The 22,149-nt window shown below is 55.8% G+C and overlaps 3 protein-coding genes across 3 annotated transcripts in view; 2 read left to right on the top strand and 1 right to left on the bottom strand.

Annotated features, from left to right (window-relative positions):
- Positions 1 to 430: 430 nt before the first annotated feature.
- Positions 431 to 2,220, bottom strand: LOC141950270 (mas-related G-protein coupled receptor member H-like). Its single transcript, XM_074884873.1, has 2 exons — positions 1,935 to 2,220; positions 431 to 1,580 (listed from the first exon to the last, which is right to left on the bottom strand). Exon 2 carries the CDS (start codon positions 1,552 to 1,554, stop codon positions 637 to 639), a length of 918 nt encoding a protein of 305 aa, XP_074740974.1. The 5' UTR covers positions 1,555 to 1,580; positions 1,935 to 2,220; the 3' UTR covers positions 431 to 636.
- Positions 2,221 to 3,647: 1,427 nt separating this feature from the next.
- RHOD (ras homolog family member D) lies at positions 3,648 to 5,491 on the top strand. The gene is made up of 5 exons (XM_074885146.1): positions 3,648 to 3,776; positions 4,468 to 4,555; positions 4,866 to 4,975; positions 5,102 to 5,240; positions 5,328 to 5,491. Exons 1-5 carry the CDS (start codon positions 3,648 to 3,650, stop codon positions 5,489 to 5,491), a joined length of 630 nt encoding a protein of 209 aa, XP_074741247.1.
- A 1,174-nt stretch (positions 5,492 to 6,665) lies between these two features.
- The window catches only part of KDM2A (lysine demethylase 2A), a 53,419-nt gene continuing 37,935 nt past the window's right edge, over positions 6,666 to 22,149 (top strand). Inside the window, exons 1-3 of the mRNA XM_074885389.1 lie at positions 6,666 to 6,742; positions 7,183 to 7,210; positions 8,759 to 8,863. Coding sequence (XP_074741490.1) covers positions 6,723 to 6,742; positions 7,183 to 7,210; positions 8,759 to 8,863 — 153 coding nt within the window. The 5' untranslated portion in view covers positions 6,666 to 6,722. The remainder of the gene's footprint in view (positions 6,743 to 7,182; positions 7,211 to 8,758; positions 8,864 to 22,149) is intronic.

Raw genomic sequence — 22,149 nt, forward strand, 5'->3', positions numbered from 1 at the left:
GGGATAGGGATGGGATGGGGATGGAGATGGGGATAGGAGGAAGATGACATGGGGATGGGGATGGGGATGGGGCTGAGGTGGGATGAGGATGAGGATTGGATGGAGATGAGGATGGGAATGAGGTGGGATGAGTATGTGGAAGGGGACAGGGATAGAAGGAAGATAGGATGGGGATGGAAATGGGATGGGGATGAGGATGGGATGGGATGGGATGGGACGGGATCAGGATGGCATGGGATCAGGATGGCATGGGAATGCAGTGGGATGAGGATGGGGATCAGATGGAGATGGGGATGGGAATGGGGTGGGATGGGATGAGGATGGGATGGGATGAGGATGGGGATGGGAATGGGATGGGGATAGGGATAGGGATAGGAGGAAGATGGGATGGGGATGAGGATAGGATGTGGATGGATGTGGATGGGGTGAGGATAGGGATAGAATGAGGATAGGATGGGGATGGGGATGAGATGGGGACAAGATGGGATCAGGATGGGATGGGATGGGGTAAGAGATGGGATGCATCCCCACACACAGCTGCAGGAAGGTGAGCTGCGGGCCCGGCCGGAAGCAAGGGTGGGCAGCTGAGTATGAAGCCAGGGTGGGCAGCGCAGCCAGTGAGACCACAGTGACCTCTTAGGTAGAGATCGTGGTGACCCTTGTCTCTTCGAAGACCCTCCGGAAGGCAACCTGGGGGGACACCAAGGAGCAGTGTCTCCGGCAGCTCCCCACCAAGAAGTAGATGAAGGGGTTGATGCTGCTGTTGATGCAGGCGAGCAGGAAAGCAACCTGGGAGGACAAAACACTGTAGCCAAACTGCTGCAGGAAATTCCAGATGCTGAGGGCAACACCAAAAATGAGAAAGAAGAGGACGGTGAGCAAGATAACTATGTAGAGCCTCTTGGGTTGACGTCGCTGGGAGCCACACAGGACCTTAATGAACAGGATCACATTGGAAATGACCATGGGTGGGGCAAAAATAAGGAAGTTGAGGACATACATGGAGATAAGAGCTATCTGGCAGTGCTCATGCTCCTGCAACAGGCACAGAGAAGTCACTGCAGCAATGACAGTGATGGAGAGGGCCCAGAGCAAGGCACACATCCCAGCTGACAAATGCTGGGGGCGGTGGCAGCGGTACCAGAGCGGACAGAGGATGGACACGCACCTCTCGATGCTGATGGTTGTCAGGAGGTACAAGCCCATGTTGTAGGAGAACAGTGAGAGCAGGAAAAGTGACCTCAGGTACGTCAAGGACACAGTGGGGGAGCAGGAGATGTTGTTGATCATATAGAGGAGAGCTGAGGCGACCATGAAGAGGAGGAAGGTAGAGTCAGCAACAGCCAGGTTGAGGACGTAGACGGTGATGGGATTCCTGCGGATGCAGAAGCCGAGGAGCCAGAGGACGGCCCCATTCCCCACCAGCCCGCAGAGGCAGATGAGCAGCGTGACAGCGTCTATGGCCACGTCGGTGACGTCTATCCTGCACAAGTCTTCTCCATCTGTCTCCAGCACAGGTGATGTGGGAGGTGGGGATGTCTGGTTCATCTCCATGGTGGGGGGCGGGACGTGGTGCCCGGCTGCGGTCAGAGCAGACGGGGAGTTAGTGGGACCCCAAAGGATGTGTCAGGGAGAGGGGTCCTGGTGATGTGGCACAGCAGGACTGGGGACAGGGGGGTGACAGGGGGGCTGGGGAGGCAGCTGCCTCCCCAGTGATGGGCTGGGGGGTGGTTGGAGGAGAAGTTGGAGGGGTTCCAGGTGTCCCCAGGTGGGATGCGCGTGGGAGCGATGAGGGGGGCTGTGGGGAGCTCCAGGGAGATGCGAGCAGCAACCCAGGCTGGGCTCCGGTCCCAACTCCCTACCTTTCCAGGCAGCAGCCTGGGACTGACCTGCCCACGCGTCCGAGCGGAGCACGCTCCCTCCCTCCGGCTCACCTTGCCACGATCTTCTCAGATGAGGAGAACTGGGGTCTTCACATCCTCAGAAGCTCCAAGCAGCCCGTCTCATCTCCAAATAAAGCTGCTCTTTGGGGCGTTTCTGCAAGATCATGGGTCAGGTGGTCAAGAGAGCGCTGGACAGTTTCAGAAACACAGGCTGCATCACCAAGCCTCTTCTCCCATCAAATTTCTGTTGGTCTTGTGGGAAAGGAAATGTTTTGTCCGAGAGAATACCCCAGAGGATGAATACTGCAGCAGCTACATCTTGCTGTGAAAGTATCTTGATGCTTTTAGGATTCAACCAGATATCTCATTAGACTGGTAATTACCACCTTCCTAATTGTTTTACTGTGCTCCAGTCTCCTCCCACCACCCTGCCCTGATGCTGGCATCCTTCTGAGATTCTTCATTACTGTGTGCATTCACTTTCCAGTCTCCTGGCATGTGAATTACCGCTGTCTCTCCTCCGTCTTGGTCATGCATCAGGCCTGGGTGGGAATTTGGTGTTCGAGCCATTGGTTCAGACTTGCCCCAGCTGGTCTGGGGGCTGCAGTGTCCTCCCGGACTAGCTGGTACCCACTGAGGGAGCCGGGGTGGGGGGGCTGGCGGCAGGAGAGCTGGTGATGAGCCAGCCGTAGGGCTGAGGGAGGTGGCAGGGAATGGCACACATGATCCCCCCCATCCCTCCCTGCACCCCTAAACCAGAAGCACCCATTCACCCCCACCGGGGATCGCACATCCCCGAGAAAAGTGGAGTGTTGGAGTGCATCCAGCGTGCTGGGGTCACCGGGAAAAGAGCGGGGTCTGCCTGCAACAGCCATGTCCCGCTGGGCCGGGTGCCAGGGACAAAGTTTCCCGGCATGGCACGGCACAGCACGGCACGGCCGGGCAGGGCTGGGCACGGCACATCACCTGGTGTGACGGAAGGGGTGGCACTGGCAGGGGAGAGGGGGGCTGGAGCTGTGAGTCACCCCTCCCCACAGCTCCCTCCACCCTGGACTTTGCCTCCCGTGGATGCTTGGGGCAATAAAACCCCGGTTCCAGGAGCGGGGGCGGGTGGGTGGGCTGGGGCGTTGAGGACGGCCCCCACCTGCAGCAGGCACTCAGCGGTCAGGGGGCACACGCGTGTGTTTGCACACACAAGCGTGGGAGCATGCAGGTGCGTGTAGGAGGGAGCTGCGGTCGTGCGAGGGGGAGCCACACAAGCACGGGTGTGCACGTACGTGTGCGAGAGAACCTGCGAGGAGGCGTGCAAGGAGGAGCCGGGCGTGCGAGCAGGTGCGTGTGTGCAAAGGAGTTGCACACGTGGGATGGTGTCATACATGTGTGTGTGCGTGTGTGTGTGTGTGTGCAAGAGGGAGCTGCGCACGCAGGCGTGAAAAGGAGCGTTGCACACTCAGGCAGGAGTAGAGGTGAGCAGCGTGTGCCCCGCGGGCAGCAGGACCTGCTTGCAGAAGGGTCCCTGGCACGCACAGGGAGCTGCCCCCATGCATGTGCAAGGTGTCGTGAGTGTGCAAGGACACCCATATGCGTGTGAGCACCCTGCCAGCGCTGCCCCAGCCACCGCCATGGCCCCAGCCCCGAGTGGCGCCGCGGGCGGGCCCAGTGGGAGGGTGGGGGCCGCACCCTGGGCCGGGCTGGTGCCTCCTGCCACCCTGTCCCTGTCCCCGCCGAGGCCAGGCAGGCTCCGTGGCCCCACTGGCCGCCCCCATGCAGCAGGAGCACGGGGGGCAGAACCCGAGACCCCCCGAGGCCGAGGTCAAGGCTGTCGTGGTGGGGGACGGGGGCTGCGGGAAGACGTCTCTGCTGATGGCCTTCGCCAGCGGGGATTTCCCCAAGGTACCGGTCTCCCTGTCCCCTGGGACATCAACCCCAGTGGGACCTCGTCATGAGTGGGGTCACCCGTCCCCGAGCGGCTCACCACGCAGATCTGCTGCGGCCGGGCGAGGCTCCCAGGAGCGGTGGCGGCGCAGGCAAAGGGCGGCGGATGCGGGACGGGACAGGCACGGTGGCGGCAGCAGGGACGTTTGCAGCAGGACATGGGGCCAAGGGAGGTGCTGGGACAGGGGGTGACCCAGCCTGGGGCTGAGGGGGGTCTGGGGTGGTCCCCCCTCAGCGGGTGGGCACCTCTGCCTCGCCTGGGTGGGTCATGGGATGGGGAGCAGGGCTTGTTCCACAGTGAGGGCACGTACGGGGCCTGGGGGGTGCAGGGAGGGGGGGCAGCCCACGGAGACCCCAACACCTCTCTCCCAGGCATCCCGCCTGCTTGAGGCTCGGTGCTGCCCTGGGCTGAGGGGGCCACTGTCCCGGGGCTGTAGGGGACAAGGAGAGTCCCCACCTCGCCTGCCCCAGGGAGGCACCATCATCTCCTCCCCCTCTGTTTTCCCCCGTTTCCCTCTCCTGACCCTGAGTACCTCCCCGTGCCCTGTCCTGCACACACACCCCCACGGGGATCCCCTCCGTCGCTGCCCCCTGCCGCTGCCTGCAGGCAGGCAGGACCTGTCTCATGCCCCCCCTTGTCCCCGGCCAGGTCTACGTCCCTACTGTGTTTGAGAAGTACACAGCCTCCATCCACGTTGGCGGCAAATCCGTGATGATCCACCTCTGGGACACAGCAGGTGGGACAGGAGGGGACGGGGCAGGCAGTCGTGCCCCCCTCACACCCAGCCCATGGGTTTCGGGATGTCCCACACCCGTGGGTCATGCCTTGGGGGGGTGTCCCCATGCACTGACCGTGGGAGATGGGGGGTTAACCCACAGCCAGCCAGCCGCCGGTCCTCAAGGTCGTCACCCTCAGCAGTGCTGCCTTTCTGTCCCCAGAACCCCATGGTGTCCCCAACCTGGAGGGACAGGCGTGGTCGCAGGCTGGGGGGGAGATCCAGTCCAGTAGGAAACTGGTGCGTAATGGTCTGTTTCTCCACCCGGTAGGACAAGAAGACTACGACAGGCTTCGCCCGCTGTCCTACTCAGACGCCAATGTCGTCCTCATCTGCTTTGACGTCACCAACCCCCACAGCTATGACAACATCCTAACGAAGGTAACGCAGCCTCCAAGAAGGGGGAGGTCTCCCTGCCCTGCGCATCCTCCCTGTGGAAAGTGGCGTGAAGCCGGAGCTGCTGCCTGTGTCCCTGTCCCCTGGGTGACATGTGTGTCCCCCCCGCAGTGGTACCCGGAGGTGAACCACTTCTGCAAGGGCATCCCAGTGCTGCTGGTGGGCTGCAAGACTGACCTGCGGCAGGACCGGTGGGTACTGTTCAAGCTGCAGCAGGCACGTCTGTATCCCATCTCCCACCAGCAGGCAAGTGCCACCCCCTGCCCCCCCAACACCCTCTCAAAAGGCCAGGGTCCCCCCGAGGGGGCATTCTGACCCCACAGCTCCCCACAGGGAGAGGCCATGGCCCGGCAGATCCACGCTGTGTCCTACTGGGAGTGCTCGGCCAAGTACCAGGAGAACATCAGGAACATCTTCGCCGAGGCCTGCCGTGCCGCCCGCAGTGCTGCTCGTCGGCGCCAGCGCCGGAGGCGACCCTGGGGGGGCTGCGTGCTCTGCTGAGCCCCCCCCCAACCCTGGCATAGCCCCTGGGACCCGCTGCTGCCCCCCAAATCAGGACAGCACCTCAGTTCCCAGCTGCTGCCAGACGTCCTCTGCCACCGCTGCCACGCTCCTGTGTCCCCCCCCTCAGCTCTGGGGGGACAGTGCTGCCGGTCACCATGGGGTACCAGCAGGATTGCACCCCTCCGGGGATGAAGAAACAGTCCCACCACGGACCCCAGCATCCGAGCACTCTCTGCCAGCCTGCCTGCACTGAGTCCTGCGGGCAGACGGGGTCTGGCAGCAGAGAACTGATTTTAACGGGGCGGGGTGTCCCCTTCCTGCTGGCAGGCCAGCGAGGGAGTGGTGACACGGGGTGATTTTGGTGAATTTTGACCATTAAAGCTCACCACACGCCAGCGTGGCATGGTCCCTGCAGGCAGAGGCACGGCGGCAGGAGACAGGGCTCTGCCACGGACCTGCAGCCCCCGGGAACGAGCCCCCCCTGCTTTTTGGCTGGGGCATGTGTATGTATGTATATAGGTGTGTATGTGTGGGCGCTGCCCGTATGTAGGCGTGTATGCATGGGTGCTGTGTGTATATGGGTGTATACACGTGGGTGCTGCCCATACAGAGGTGTGCCTGTGCGCGTCTCCGGGCTGTGCACACACCCCTGTGTGTGTTTACACGCAGGGACACGCAGGTTTCTGCCGGCGGCGGTCAGCGCGCCGGCCGTACGTGTCCCTATAGCGGGCGGATGTCGATGCACACGTCTATAGGCGCCTCCCGCGCACGTGTCCCGCGCCTACGCCTACAGACCCCTCACGGTGACCGCGGGCGCGCAGAGGTGTGACGCCTGTGCGGACAGTCGTGTCCACGCGGGGCCCACGCCGCTGCCCGTGCTGCCAACGCTGGCCCTGCGCTGCCCCCGCCCCGCCGGGGCCCCCGCTGCCCCGGTCCCTCGGAGCATGCGCGGGGGGCGGTGGGCCCGTGAGGGGCGGGGCTGATGGAGGGCGGAGCCAATCCCCGGGCCGCGCGTGCGCGCTCGCTCCCGCCCCGGCGAGGGGCGGGGCCGTTGGGGTGCGTGCGCGCGTCCCGACGCCGAAGCGGGCCGGGCGCGGGGAGGGGGAGCGGCGCATGCGCGCGGTGCGCGGCGGGGGAGGCGGCGGGGGGGGTCAGGGGAGGTTGCGGGCGGCGCAGGCGCAGTGCGGCGGCCGAGTCAGTGTGTATGTGAGACTCTGACGGGTTCAAAATGGCGGCGGCGGCTCCTGTGTGAGGAGGGGAACCGCGTCCCGGCCGGGGGGCGGCGGCGGTGGGGTGGCGGCGGTGGGGCATGGCGTGGCGGGTGGTGAGGCCGCACCGGCCCGGCACCCGGCGGGGCGGGGAGGAAGGCGGGGGGGGGGAACTGGGAGGGGGGGGGGTGCGGCGGGGCGCAGCGGCGGTGGCGGCGGCGGGGGGACGCGGCGCCGGGCGGACGCGGCGCCGGGCCGGGGAGCGGGGCCCGCGGGAGCGGGCAGCGGCCCGGGGCGGCCGGCGGGGCTGTCAGCGCCTGCTCGCCGCGGCGGGGGCGGCGGGGGGAGGGCGGGCGGCGGGACCGGGGGGGGCGCGGGGCGGCGCGGCTGGCGGGCCGGGCCCGGGCCCGGGGCGCGATCGCTGCCTGACCCGGGGGTTCCTCCTCCGTCTCTTCTGTTTCTCCCCGTCTCGCCGCTTAGAAGAGGACAAAGGCGCAGGAGAGACCTGGTGAGCCACTCGCTGGGGGCGGCGGAGCAGGGGAGGGGGGGGGGGGGGGGGGGTCCGGCGCCGACCCGCCGCCCCCGGCCGACCCTTAAGTTTCCGCGAGTCCCCGGAGAGGAGCCGGGCGGCGGGCGCCGGTCGCCTCCCCCGCCGGGTCGCGCTACGGGAGGCGGCGGGGCCGCTGCCCCGGCCGGGAGGGTGCGGGCGGGTCTCCCCTTCCTTGCGGCCCCCGGGAGGCCGGGTCGGGAAGTTGGTGGGCAGGGGCCGGTGGGGCGGGGGGGGCGCTCCCGGGGCTGGAGAGTGCTGGCTGACAGCTCCCCGGGGACTGACGTCCTCAGCGGCCGTCCCAGGGCTTCCCCCGCCGCCGCTTTGTTCGGCAGGGCCGGGGCTGCCGCCCTCCTGCCCCGGCGAGGTAGGGGGGCGGGGGGGGGAGCAGCGGGGCCGGCCCGGGCCGGGCCTCCACGGCGGGGGTGGGATGGGACCGGTGGAGCCGCGCCGGGCTGGGGGTTTGCCCCGTGTTGTGGTAGCGGGTGTTGCGGGCGGGCTGGCTTGGCTGGTGTGTTGCACTCCGGTTGTCCGGGTGTTTATAAACAGAGTTTAGCAAGTGTAAGGAAACTGCCGAGGCAGCCTTAGCTGAGCGGGGAAGCCGGGTCCTGAGCGGTACGGGCGGCAGGGATGGGGGAGATGCTAGCGGGACTTGGAACGCTCTGCTGTCAAACCGTGCTCGGAGGGTCGGGGAAGAGCAGGATGAGACAATTTCTCTCCATGCTACGGTAGCGTTTCCGTAAGACCACACGGGGTGGCAAATCCCTTCCCTGAAGGTCTGGCGTAAGCATAGTCATGGGGATTAAGAGCTGCAGTATACCCAAGCTTTGGTTTCTTTCTGTTCCTTTAAAAAAAAAAAGTTTAGGTGCCATCTGATGCCTTGGGAGGTTTTCCCATGTTATTGTGTGGTGTCACAAGGTGGCAGATTTTGAGATCTGAGCACGTAAGTCCTCTCAAGACAGGAGTTAGTCCCCTTACTGCAGCTGTGCTCAAGTGCTGTACATGGGAGAGATGCCATACACCTTCCCCGTTCATGGGAGATGTTCTGTACCCATGTAGCTTCTCCCAAGTGCCATGGTACAGGATATCCAGAGGACGGCAATCGTGTTGCTTGGAGGAGTTGGTTCTCTAATGAGTAATCTTGTACTCTGGGGGTACCAGGCAGCTCCCTGACTGCCGTCAAGTGTTTGACAGCAGCTTGCCTGTTTCATATCCTAGTGTGGGCCAACTGAGCTGCCATTTGTGCTGGTTGTAGTATGGAGTGGAGGTCTTTTCCTGATCTGAGACCTGCAGCTCATGTCATGTTACAGAACAGCTGGTAAAGTCATTTACTCTAGGTCATGCCTAAAGTTAGAATGGGAGCGTTAAAAGTTGAGCTGGGCTCATCCGCTGTGTTCACTTAGCCCTGCACAGTGGTATGGAACCAGCCTCAAAATGAGCAGAGAAACGAGGGATTTAGGTGCCTTGTGTCTGTGTGCCCTGCTTCACTCTTTCTCTCTGACTTCAAAGGAGGAAGAGGAGGAAGACAGCAGTCCTGGAGTGTCCTTCTCACTCTCTTCAGAAGAGTCGGAGATGGAGCCCGAGGAAGAAAGGATCCGTTACAGCCAAAGACTGGTCAGTATTGGCCCTAAAGAATCATTTTCTCTTCCTGGTTCTGTTGCAACTGAAGAAATAAAAGGCTTTTACTGGCAACAGGTTTAAACAACCCAAAAAAGTGTCGAGGTGCATCACTGCAGCCTGCCTGGAGGTATTAGCTCAGCTGGCAGAGGGTTAGTTGGCTTCGTGGGTCCTGTGCGTGTCACAAAGTTTGCCCTAATGAAGGGTGCTTGGCTACTGAACTCTGGAGGAGGGGAGGGTTGGCGGCTGAGTCTGGATAAGACGCTTTGCAAAGCTGCTGGACAGAAATATGAAATGAGTGTTGGTGTAGTTTCTGGCACGGCAGGTTTTCTCCATGTGTTTGTAACAAGCAGAGAGCTGAAATACTGTGTGTTACCATTATGTTGGCCTGGACTTGATTTGAGTGTGCTGCGAAATCTGAGAAAACCAGCTTCAGCTTCAAGCTCAAATTTACTTATGCCTGTGCACATGTGCATGTGTCTTCTCCTGGTGTTTTCTTTCGGAGGGAGCTGTTCCAAAAGTCAGGTCCTAGTTAGGCCCTGTCAGGCGCTCCAGCTTGTCTGATGTTTGCGCTGCTGTTTAGGGGACTGCATGAAGCCGATGGTCTGGGAGTTGGGCCGTAACGGTGAGCAGTTTGGGAGCAGCTGCTCTGAGAGTCTGAGATGATATTCCCGGAGATCCCGGGGAAGGCAGGAAGCTGCTGTGTCTCCTGCAGGTCCGTTTCATGTTGTTTTGAGGCAGTTGTAAACCCTTTGGGAAGGGCGAGTGTCAGCTCTGTGATAGCTGAAACTCTAACAGGGTTTCTCTCTGAAGCACAGCAGTGTGTGTACCCTCTCCTTCAAGGTGCTGTCTGTAAAGGTAAATCCTTATCCTTTAATACTCTGAAATCATTTGATGTGAGGCAGTGCGGTACTCAGCGTTAAGCTTTGTCCTCGAGAGTGAGCAGTTCTTGTTACCCTTTTGTTGCTGCTGGGTGCCTGGCCATGGAATGGGTGCCGGGGAGTTGTCGCCAGCATGCGCCTTGTAGATGGCCTGGGGACAGAAATCCTCTGGTGAGGGTGTAAATGGTTATTTCAGCACTGGCCCCTGTGGAGAAGAGGATACCGTATAGGCCCTATTTTGTCCACACCCCTGGTTTAGTGAATGTGTGCTCCTTTTCTGGTGCTTCTTGGTGCCCCTGAATGAATTCCATGTTTACTTTTTGCAGAGAGGATTGTCATACTAGATGATTTGGTTACAGGCATCTATACTTTTATAGTCAGCTGCCTTAGCCCACTTCAGGAACCTGAAGCGACTCTGATTTGAAGTGGTTTTTAATCTTTTCTCTTTTTTGAGAGGGTGCTTATAAAAAAAAAAAAAAAAACCAACACCCAAAACAAACAAACAAAACTGTAATACATCTGTGGGGTCCTTCAGGATGGCTTGTTTTTCCCCAAGTGCTTTGGTGGATGCTTTAATTTGGCAATGCTGCCAAAAACAGCAGTCCCACCTCCTCCCTTGTCCTGACACATTTGTTCCCGCAACTGCGCAGCTCAAGGTGCTGGTTTGACTGGGGAGTGACTGTTTCTATAGCCAGCAGTCAGGGTGGCAGGATAGCTTCTCTTGGAGATGGCGGCAGCTTGAGATTTTGGTTAAACTACAATCTGAGCTATGCTTTGACCAGTTGAAGTAACCCAAAATGGCTGGATAAAGACCGGGCAGATGAAGACAACTAGCAGCTAGGAACTTACCAGTTTAAAAATGCTTATAATCTCACAAAGAAAAATTGTCAGGAAGAGCTGCTGTCCTCGTGTAGGTGGTCTGGACTCCAGCAGAATGTGCTAAGCTGGATAAATGGCTGCATGCTGATGAGCTCCATGATTAAGGGGCTTGGGAAGGCACATGGGCAGCAAGCAGAGGATGAGGCTCACCTGGGCTTCTATGGCCTGATGTGCATGTTGTCTCTGCTGGCCTGTAGCTGAGAGGAGGAGGCATGACCCCTGTGTGGTAGGTGAGGCTTAGTTCATGCCTCCTGCTTTGTTTTTCCTGGGAACTTCCAGCTTGTTGTGTTCACTTGCTGTGTCAGTGACACTTCCTTGTTGAAGGACCTTTAAAATATGATTATTTGGTTTTTTGAGATGCATGCTTTGAAATGTTGGGAGCTGTTCTCTTAGCTAGTGTTTCTGGCCTTTGCAGATCAAGGTATCATGGGTGAATTACCCAGGAAGACAAAAGTGCTGAATCTGACTTATTTGAATATCCTGCTCCTATGTATGCCTTGGCCTTGGGAGTTGGTTTTAATATGCCTACATTAAAAGTTCTAGGTAGGGAAACAGGTAGTTGGTAGTCCAGTATGTTTCTGCTGCTGTAAGCTGTGTTTCTGTGTGACTGGGAATCAATGTGGATGTGATAGCAAAAGAATAAATATATTTAAAAAAAAAAAAAAAAAAATCCAAAGTAGTCCTACCAGCCAGACAACCTTGGCCAGCATAGTTAGTAGTGGTGAAGGGGATGAATTAATTGCATGGGCAAGTAGCGTGGTTTGATGGCACCAGTGGCCTGAGATGGCAAAAACAGCTTCCTATCTGGTGTGTCAGGGTAATTGCACCAACAGCCTCGCTGGCTGACTGGCTTCCAGCAGAATGTAGAGCAAGTCTTGAGTGTTTTGTGTTCTTTTATTTAGTGAGCGATACTGTTGCCTTCCTCTGGTTCAACAAAAATCTGATCTATGTATGCTTTCTGAATGGAGTGTCAGTATTGGTGAAAGATCTGGGTTTTGAGGAGAAATTCACCTCTGCTTCAGATGTAGTTGCGCTCCTACAAGAATTCTCTGCCAGTTCCCACATCCCTCTGTAGTACAACGATGCTTACGTTAGGTGGGTCGTGTTGCTCTAACTGTGCTTGCTTCCTAGCTCGGGCTCTACATCCCAAGATTTTGAAGGCCTGGGTGAGCTGGTCTGGTCACAGGGTATTGTTGGGAGGGTATCTTGCACCCATCTGAAACAATTAGACTGTGGAAGAAGCTGTGTCACGGCAAGCTCTGGGAGGCTGTCCCAGGAGGGGAAGGCAGCCCGTGGACAATGCTGCGTGAGTGGGGAAGAGTGCACAGAGCAGTGAGTTAAGGGTTATCCCCGTTCCTCACCGAGATTCAGCCCTGCAGCATGAGTCCTGGAGGATGGGACTTGTCAGGCACTGCAGAGTAGTTTTCTATGAAGTCTGCGTATATGTGGCTGCTCCTCAGCTCTGTAATGAGGCAGTACTTTGGGGATTGATTTGAGGTGCTGGCTTTATAAGCTGTTAGCTGCGTGTTTTGCAGTCCCTTAATCGAGGAGCTGAAATGCTCTATTGTATCCTATGCCCCGAGTGACAGTCCAGCCCTGGCACTAACAATGCCGTGGTCCCTCTCTGAGACTTGGAAGTCTTCCGCTGACTGTCACTGGGTGGTCGCACCCAGCCCATGTCACACCAGGCTGTTCAGCTCCCCGTGAGGAGGCACACTGGCACCTGGAGCTGGAGCCTGGGCTTCTTAAAGGAAGGGGCAGCAACATGAGCAGCTCTGGCTATGGACTAAGCTCTGGAGAAAAAGTTCAGTCAGTGTGGTGCTGCAGTGCTCAGATACTCTGCCTGGTTTTGACTGTCCAGCAGTTTCCTCACAGAGTACGTCACCTGCATTGCGCTGCCTCGGCACTCACCAGGATCTCCATGAGGTGATAAGAGTCTGAAAAAGAAACTGTTGCATGTATGTAACTTAATTTTTTGGTAAGGTTACATCTGTGTCAGATCATCAGCAGGGAAGGAATCTCCCGGTGGTGCTCCGGAGCTGTTTGAGGAGCAAGTTAGTACATCTCTGGAAACTGCTGCCGGAGGGGCTGTTTGACCCAACGCTTTCTAAAGCTGTGCTTGGCCTGCTCGAGGTGAGGCGTGCCGGGTGTGTGGGCCTCTGCTGAGGAGGGATTTCTCTTTCTCCACTCTTCACCGCACATGAAGCTGCTTTACCCATCTGGATCTGTGTGAATCTGTGGAGCTGCTGACGGGCTCCTCAGCGGGACGTGGGGCTGGTGTCTGCCTGTCCTCCTGCAGGGCAGTCGCTGAGTATTCCTGGGTGCTGGAAGTGTGAGGAAATCTCGCCTTCTGTCTGCTCCGGGGCTGATTTTGCCAGGACTTTCCTGTGAACTAAGACTAGCAAGACTCTGAATTATGAGTTGGATTAGCACATCACCAAAGTGATGCCCTACGCTTTCAGTGACAATACTCAGGGTGAGGAATGAGGGATGGCAACGTTGGATCGCTTCAGAATGGCTTGGGGGAGCATAGAGGGTGAGTGCCATTACCCTAATGACAAATCCTGCCCCAAATCCTGCCTTCGTGGTCTTTCTGCTGCTGTCAAGTCAGCAGTCTGTATTGCAGGGTGTGGTTCCAAGTTAAGATTGCCGGTGTGGCAGAGCTGGTTTAAGAGGTTTTCTCCCTCCCTCTGTTAGTGCCTCAGGCGCTGATGCCCCTGAGCTGAATGCTGTGGATCATGCACTAGATAAAAGTGGGGGGGGGGGGTGGGTATCTAATCCAAGCTGTTGACTCTGCTGGCTGCCCCACCAGCAAACCCGATGAAACTGGAGAGGTGGCAGCCTGAGATGGGGAGACAGGGTGGGGTAGGAAACTCTTAAACTGGCTCTTCTGCTGGAGAGAGCCTGCAGTGGAGCCACCCCCTCCCTCGGGGCAGCGGGTGCTCTCTGGGGCTTGGGCACAGCTCCTGCCGAGGGTATTGTGATGCCTGGGCTTGGACTGACCACCCCTGGCTGGGTGTAGTGGCACCCTTGTTTTGATTGTTGTGACTCCCATGAAAGGAAATGGGCCTGTGGAGGAGTAGACCAACCCACTGATAAGTGCTCTGGGTGCTGGAGCATATGGAAGATGAGGGGCGAGCCGGAGTGTGAAATGCTCTCTCTCCCATCGCTTGGGGCAGTCCCTGTCCTGCCTTAGCACTGCCCTGCCCTGCCCTCTGGTCAGATCCTTGTGTGAAATTTGAGAGGAGGCCTCTGCCTGTCCTTCCCAGCCAAAAACTGAGGCCTCTCCTGTAAACAGCAGTTAGCAAACCTGTCCTTACATGTTGGTGTCCACGCTATCCCCTGGGCGAGAGTTCACATGAGCTTTACAGTATGCGGAGTCATCAGCTGAGGGATGGAGCTCTGGGAGCGTGGAGGAAAAGGTTTCTCTTGCAGCCATGTGCACTGTGGAGTGGCATCAGCGTGCTCAGGGTGTGCGCTGCCTGTGCCCGTGGGACAGCAAGGCTGGCTCTGATGTGTGCCCAGAGTTGCAGCAGCTCTAATCTTGTGGTGTTCAACTTGTTCATATCGGTGGTACCAGATATTTTCTGCAAGATTGGGTGATGTCAAATGCAGGACGCAACCCGTGGGGCCAGGAAGACCTGTGCACGTTAGCGTTCACGTGACACTCATGACAGAGTTCCAGCCCTTATCCTCACACTGCCAAGGGGATAGATGGCCTCAGAGCTGAGAGGGACGTCAGCAGGACACCGCTTATGGCTGGTAGGGTAGCGAGGAGAAGGAGGCAGCTGCCAGCCCTCCCTGTGTTGGTCAAGCAACTGCCCTTGCTCTATCTTGACTGGCTCACGCTGTCCCAAAAGTGGGATGCAAGGACCAATGTCTTCCTGTCCAGTTCAGCCCAACTTCTTGTTTGTTCTCCTTGTAGTGCTGCTTGCTACCAGGTAGTGATCCCTTGCAGTCGCTGGTGTTTGTCATCCTCAGATCTTGGTGTGCTTGGCAGAGGCCTGCAGGATACCGGCTTTCCCAGAGCTGCTCCCATTGACTTGAGACTCGTACGTGTGTGCTGGGCTGAGCCTACCAGCATAGTTCCTGCGGGTACTGAAGCGTGGGACGAGCCACATGCGCTCGCTGAGAATCTGGGTGGTTGTACATCACACACCACCACCACCCCCCCCCCGCGTTTGAAATTTGACGCTGGCAATCCCTTACCCGATCAAGCGATGCTCCCTCTGGTTGCCTGAAAGGGCTCGGAGTTTGTCTGCTGTGTGCCCTCCATGAAACCCTGTCTGGCCAGATGTCGCTGGTCTGCTGGACACACCTCAATTTCCTAGTCTAGACAGGACCTGTGCAAGTAGGGTAATTAATATCTCCCACATGCCTCTGCCTCAAAGTGAAGACACTACAAATGAGTCATTCCAAATGACCCAGGTGTAATAATTGAGCTCTAAATAATTTAGGGACTGTTCAGATTTGATCTGGGCAGCTCTTTGGTGGAAGCTAGCAGCAACTGAAAGCTATCCTGGGAAAGCTTTAGAAATCCCTGTGAGCATTTAGATGCTGAAAGATGCAAGAGTGTGGCTGGACCCTGGGAGAATACGTCCCTGAAACCAACTGGATGATGTTCTGTGTCAGCAGAGAGGAACGCAGGAGGTAAATATCTCCGCTGGTTTCTTACTGTCCGAAGCCTGGCTGTGTCTTGAGTGTGTCCTGGAAGCCAGTGCAGGAGCTCCTGAAGTTATTTATGAGTTACCAAAGAATATCTGCGAGTTGCATCTATGTCTCCTGTTAATAAGCAGGAGTAGATTTTCACAGGGTTATCCCAGCTGGAGGTGACACTAACAAGTTGGAGAGCGGGCCCTATGCCCCCAGTACCTTTTTATTGTTGGCTCATTATGTCAGGAGCTACCCAGACGGGTCTACAGGTCACTGGCTGGCATTTGGGGGGAAGTGGCACATGTGGGGGAAGTGGTGGTGTGCTCAGAAGGTGGAGAAACAAGGTGGTGCACAAACACTGTCCTCTGAAAATGTATGAGGGAAAGCAGTTGTCTTCAGGGTGAGATGTTTTGTGCTGCTGATGACAGAAGAGTATTGTTGATTCCAGAGGAGAAAATGATGGGTGAGCTCTGAGGGAGTAGCCTGAGCTCTGGAAGGCTCTGTTTGCTGCCGGAGTTGATGTACTAGTTCACAGACTTTGTTATACTGTGCCTGACCTGCTTTTATTTCGGTGGAAGAGGTAGAAGGTGAGGAGGAACACGACGTACCACGTTGAATCGCGGCGCATTGTCGTGCACCTGCGGCAGTGGACGGTGCATCTGCAGCGTGATCCTGCTTGGGGCCGGCCGCTGCACCAAAGCACGTACTGGTGTGCTCAGAGAACAAGAGTTGTAGCTGAGCAGATCTGCCTTATCCTACCTGGTTTTGGTCCTGGTGGAGAGGGAGATGAGAGCAGAGAAAGATCTTGCTTGGTTGCCTTGAGAAAAGCAAAAGAGCAAAGTGGAAGAGCAAACCCCACAGTATGATGACAGGGTGTATAATTAGATATCAAAGATAATAAGCTGTCAAAAGCTCTAGGAGGCAAGAAGGATGGGGAGCATGTATCTCGGAACTGGAAGGGTTGTCTCCAGTCAGTTTGGAGAACCTGACATCTCAGTTAGGTTTGATGTTCTTGGGGTGGGGGTCAGACAGAACAAACCTGTGCGGAGCCCTCCCCACTGGGAGGGAGCAGGGAGCAGTGGAGGCATATGCCCCTGCTTGGAAAAGCTTCAGCTGAAGCAAAGAAGCTGTCTGTGACTGCGCTCGTAGAAACACATCAGCAAAAAGCCTGTCAATAAAATTTGAAACCAGCATCGCGGCTATCTTTCCTCTTGGATGATCTCAAGCTAGTTGAGCTGCAGACTGAACTCTTTGCTGTACAAGTGCTTGTGCTGGTCCAAGCTCAATTCCTTCTCTGGAGGGCTTAGGGCAGGGTGTCAGCCCCGTTGGGGCTGTAGGGAACTTTGTTGGTCTTCCCTTTCCACAGTGGTCTGAACTCCCAGTGCTGCCCACCTTCAGGTACCTGCAGATCTCCCTTGGCGAGGACGCTAATGACTTCTGATTTTTGAGGGCCAAGGAGTAGAGTAGTGAGAGCATGTTCCTACTGCTCCTCCTCTAACTCGCTACCTCTCAGGTCCTGTCAGTTCTGCCAAGTAGCAGCTCTAGGAACAAATGTTCTGCCACCTCTGTGTTGCATCTTGGGCGGTTAGGAAATGTTCTGTGCCTTGTGTCCCCCACCCAGCTAGAGGTAGCTAACGGTTGGACCACACTGGCTAATTTTCACTTCTCCTTGCTCATCGGATGGGGAAATCACAGGCTCCAGGACAGTGTAACAAGAATGAGCGTGAGCTGCTCTAAGTCACTGATGCTAGAAGACTCAGCTCATACAGCCTGGCACTTAATCTGGAGAGACTAGAAGGGATGTGATCAACTCAAAGTTTTCTGTTTGCTGATACTCCCTGTTTACCTTTTCCCCCCCCCCCCGCCCAGCTCCTAGGAACCAGGTGAGGAGATGCGTAGCTGTCTGCAGGTGTTGCTTGCTGGCACTTGAGATGGTTCAGATAAACCTGGTGACAAAGTGTAGCCTGTGAATTCATGATGGGGGAGAGGAGATGCATCCCTTTGACAGGGTTTCTCTGTTCCGTTTCTGTGCAGCCATGCTTGTGCATCTCTGTTGCTGTAGAAACAGTACGGATAGTAAACAGTATGAGCTGGCTGTCCAGGGACTCTGAATCCCTGTAGAAGTTCCAGGAAGCTGAACTGGAGGAGGTTTTGGGCTGGGATCTGCTCAGGGTTGCAGTCTGGTAAGAAGAGGGAGGTGGGTTTACACTTGTGCAGTAGCCTGATGGGGAGGTGCACTCTCTGTAGCACTTCCACCCAGGTCGGGTGCCTGGAAGGGTGCAAATCTGGGTGGCGTCCTTGCTGCCAGAAGAGCTGAGATGTGGTTCTTGGCGCTGCATGTGATGTGCTTGTGTGAGTGAGCGAGCTGGGGCAGGGTGGCAGGACTGGCAACTTTTACTGCGGTCAGCTGGGACAGGTCATGATGATGACGTGAGTGGAGTGGTAAACTTTCCTCCCTACAGTACATAAAACACTGGCTGCTTTTTGTCTTTCCCTGGATCTTTTTAGCCATCACACTGTACACTAACAAGAGTTTTAAAGCTGCCCCACAGACACAGACCTCGCACCCTTTTATGTCAAGGAAGAGGCTCTGAGGTGTGATCATCGTCTGTGGTTTTTGTTAGCGCTGGTCCGGGAACTGACTGCAGAATTGTGTTGTCATGTCTTAGCTGGTCCTGACAGAGTTTGGGAGAAGAGGTTGCTTGATAAAAGACACCGAGGGAAGGATCAGGATGTTGCTTGATAGAACCATTATCTAGAGAAGCAGATCCCACCCAGTGAGGCACATTCTCACTGCAAGTGTGGTGTGCAGAGGGGATGGTCCTTTTTGATGTTGCTTCTTACTTTGCCTAACTTTTCATGAGGCAGCAGTGAAAGTCTGCAGGGCGAGAGGAGAGGCAGTGCTGCAGAACTTGGAGAGACAGTGAAGCAAAAGCTGGAGGAACAATCAGAAGGCTGAAGAGCGGAAAAGCCTGTATTTGTTTAATTAAAAAAAAAAAAAAGGCTGGCCTGTGTTGTTCAGTCCAAGAGTGCTCTGCTTCCCCCTTGCTCTCCCATGTACCCCTGGCTCTCAGGAGCTGTAATCTTGGGATCAAGCTGCTGGAAGTGGAAAGGAGAGGGCTGAAAGCGTGTGCTCCTTTAGGGTTAGACTGCCTTAGCATCTCTAATTTGCTGTGTGTAAATATTTCCATGTGTCACTGAGCCCCTTTGCCCCATTTGGAGTAAGGAAGGGGCAAGTACTGGGCTTCTTGTGGAGCAAAGGGGGAGGGAGTGCATGCAGTGATGATGTAACAGTGCAGAGTACAGAGGAAATAATCCTTCCTAGTAGATGGTTTCACACACTGTCCATGTTCTTCCCAATGGTTTGGGTTGTTTTCCTTCTTTGTAAGCATCCTAGGCCCTATAGCCTGCAATTCAGGCAGCCCGTTGCTATTCTCTTTAAGGGACAGTGTCAGCTTAGCAGGAAACAAACCCCAAAGCTTCCTGTGCTTTTGCTGTCCAAGTACTCCTGTGGTCCAGCTTTGTTCAGTTTGTGTGATGGGACAGAACTAGCAACAGGTTTCTACAGAGCTGAGCTGGGACGCTGGGAAATTTGGAGGGTGAGCTCTTTCCCACTGAAAAATCTGAGCTAAGTCCTCTGAACTCCCACTGTGTTGTGGACAGAGAGGTGCTCTGCCTGTCCCAGTAAGGAGTGAAGTTGTGTAGTGCTGACCTACTAATGCTAGATCAGCTGCACCTCTGTCCCCGAACGCGGGTGGCTCCATCTGTCCCTTGGGCTGGCTCTGCTGAGTCTCTGCCCCGTGGTCTGTGTGGGCTCAGAAACCTGGAAGTTAATGGTAAACTGTTAAGCCTGCTTTTTTGGAGAAGTTTTGGTCTATTTTGTTCCATTTTGGGGATGCTCTGTTGCCTTCCTGTACAAAGCAAAAAGGAGGTGGTAATGTCAGAGGCTGACTGTGTGGCACGTGTGCTAGGGACACCTTAGCAGGGGAAGGACTCTACACAGCAGGTTTTTTACTTGGATTTCTTCTGGTTTGGAAGGGGTGGGAGGTAATTAAAGGGACTTGGAAGAATTGATGGTCCTTCATGAGCTTCCTCAAGCTCACAGAATCCAGGCAGGGTTTGTCCAGGTATCAGGGTGCTATGGCTGGTGGTGGGTGCAGGCAGTCTGAGGGTTGGTAGTGTCATAAAAACTAGTTGGGACAGTGGCTGTGAAATGTGCTGCAGGTGACTGGAGTGAGAAGCCGTATCCTTTCCTAGGAGCAGCGTTTCCTTATTGGGACTGTTGCCAGACTTGCCCATCTGTGATCTGATCTAGCATGTTCCTCTGTCTCATGGTTCTGCCGCTGTGGCTGGTCAGTGTGTGGTTTAGCAGCAGCTGCTGGAGTTCTCCTTGGCCCGTTGGTGCTGTTTCCCCACCTGCCTCTTTCAGCCTTGCTCCAATTCCCCAATTACTCCTTGTGTACATCCAATTTTATAACCAAAAGTGCAAACGAAAGCGTTCTCCCTGCTCACTCTGAAACGCTGCCAGCCCTGCTCGTGATAGGAATCCCTCCTGGAGCTGTGAAGCCTGGAAGGGCTCCAGTTCTGTGTAGATCCTGTTCACTCCTCAGCCTGGTGCTTTGAGTCTGTCTTTGTCCAAGCATGTGCAACCTGGGATACACCAGTTCTGCTCTCCAGGTTTTGAGAGAGACAGGAGAGGATATGGGGCATTAAACCTGGGTTAAACCTGCTGGGTTAGTTCTTGGGTTCCTCTTGTGAAACCAGGTAGCAAAGGAGTGAGTTTAGTACAGCCGTCTTGTCCAGATAGTCGTCACTGGTGGATAGGGCACAGAGAGCTGCTAAAATTAGACGCCTGCTAGCTTGTCCTGGTGTCGGCCGGCCTCCAGGCTTGCACTGAGACAGATATGGCCACTGACAGGTTGTCCTGGGGCTCTTGCTTGGGGGATTATGGCCTTTTTCAGATCCTTCTGTGGTGTCTCCTTCTAGCTGGGGGAGCAGGGAGCCCAGGACCACTTTATTGACCATCTTTGGGGCGCTGGCAGTTCTTTGGTAAAGCAAATGGCTCTGCAGAGCTGCAATATTAACAGAATGACATGGGCCCACTGCTGTAGGACCCTTTGTACCCCCAGAATGATGGGACGTGTTGTGGTTTTAGTTACTGCTTCCTGTGCTTGGGAGGAAGAGGAGCTGAGGAGAAAGTGAAGTGATTGAAGGTGGGGAGGCACAGAGGACTGTGGGCAGAGAGAAACACAAGTAATGTGCTTGTATGGACGAGACCTTGGAGCCTACCCCAGGAACTGAAGTGAGAGGTGCAGGTTTGGAGGAGAGGCATACAGAAAGGAAAAGCTCTTGTGCTTAAGATAAGCAGTAACCTGGCAGACTGCTGACTGGATGTCGTAATCTTTGTGCCTTGGATCTTCATGCTGTATCTGAAAATAATTACAAGGGAGTGTCTTTGCTGCGTAGTCAGCTCTGGTATTGGCACCTGCTCTGCTCTGGGTCTGTCCGGCAGCGGCTTTGCTGCTTCCATGCTTGTCCATCCTCCTGCCAGGGGTTGCCTTTGCCTTGTGCCTTCCCAGGGAAACGGGACCTCTTCCCACTGATATAACGGATCTCACTGACCTTTGCAGGGTGGCTGTTAGCCGCTGGCGGATCTCAGCACGGCGTCTTGCCACAGGTACTCACTCAAGATTAAAACACCCATCAACCGGTTTGGATGTTGAAGGTCTGGACTTAACCTAGACAAGAGCTATAGCTGCTTGCTGTAAAAGTACGTGAGAAGTTAAGCTCGTAAACTGAGGAGAGTTAAGCTTGTTGGTTTATTACCAGTTTGGATGCATTTCAGCAAAGTAAACCTACAGAGCGATGGGTGGCTAGGAGGCACCCGATGAGGAAGGGGAGAGATCCACAGATAAGTCAGGCTGTTCTGTACATATGCTGGGAGCCAGGTAGAAGTTACAATACCTGCAGCAAGGGCAGCTTGAAAGAAGGGAGTTCAGAAACAGGAGTGAAACTTCACTTCATTCTTCATGTCAACATCTTTCCTCTAAAGGAGTAAGGGAGGGTTGTGGGAGACTTCAAACCAGGCAAGCTGCTCTGGAAACACAGCAGACAAAGAGGAGGAGACACAGGGGAGGGAAAAGTGAGGGGTGCTCTGGTCTTCTGAAGTGGAAGAAAGTTGTGGCATTGCAGGAGGAGGCTTCCTGGGGACTGGGAGATGGAGATGTTGGGAGATCAGGGAGGGAATGGCAGCAGACAGAACAGGAAGTGACTAAAATACTGTGGTGTTTGTTGGTTTCACTCTGTAAATATGTGAGGCGCTCTCAGAGAAAGGACGACTTGTTCTTTTTTTCAAATGTGACCTTGTACTTGTTCTTCTCTCAAAAAAAAAAAAAAACCCACAGGAGAGTAGTCTTCTGGTTCCCTTCAGCTGACTGTCAGTTCCTTTGCCATTAGAGGTAGCTGTGCGCCATCGAGGGAGCGCTTGCTGCTGGAGAGATGTGTCCGAGGAAGGGTTTTGAAGAGTACCGCTGTGGAGCTGCATGAGGCACTTCCCCCGGCATCCTTGGGAGAAGGAGACTGCAGGTGAAAGGATCAGAATAGAAGGGCTAGCACTGAAGCTGTCTGCAGGATTAATATTCATGCTTCCTATTTCCTACACTAATTGAATGGTACCCAAGAGGGCCAGAAAGAAATGGTGAAGGACAGCTATCTTAGATGAGAATTGCTGGCTGGCTGGTGTTGGAGGATGAATAAACTGCTTTTATCTTGACCCTGCCTGACACAGAGAAAGGCTTTGGACTGCTTGTCAGTTCTTCCTTAGTAAAACTCATCAGGATGAGAAATGTCTGAATCCTAACGCAGATCACA

Source organism: Strix uralensis, chromosome 15 (genome assembly GCF_047716275.1).
Source record: "Strix uralensis isolate ZFMK-TIS-50842 chromosome 15, bStrUra1, whole genome shotgun sequence".
NCBI classification, from domain to species: domain Eukaryota; kingdom Metazoa; phylum Chordata; class Aves; order Strigiformes; family Strigidae; genus Strix; species Strix uralensis.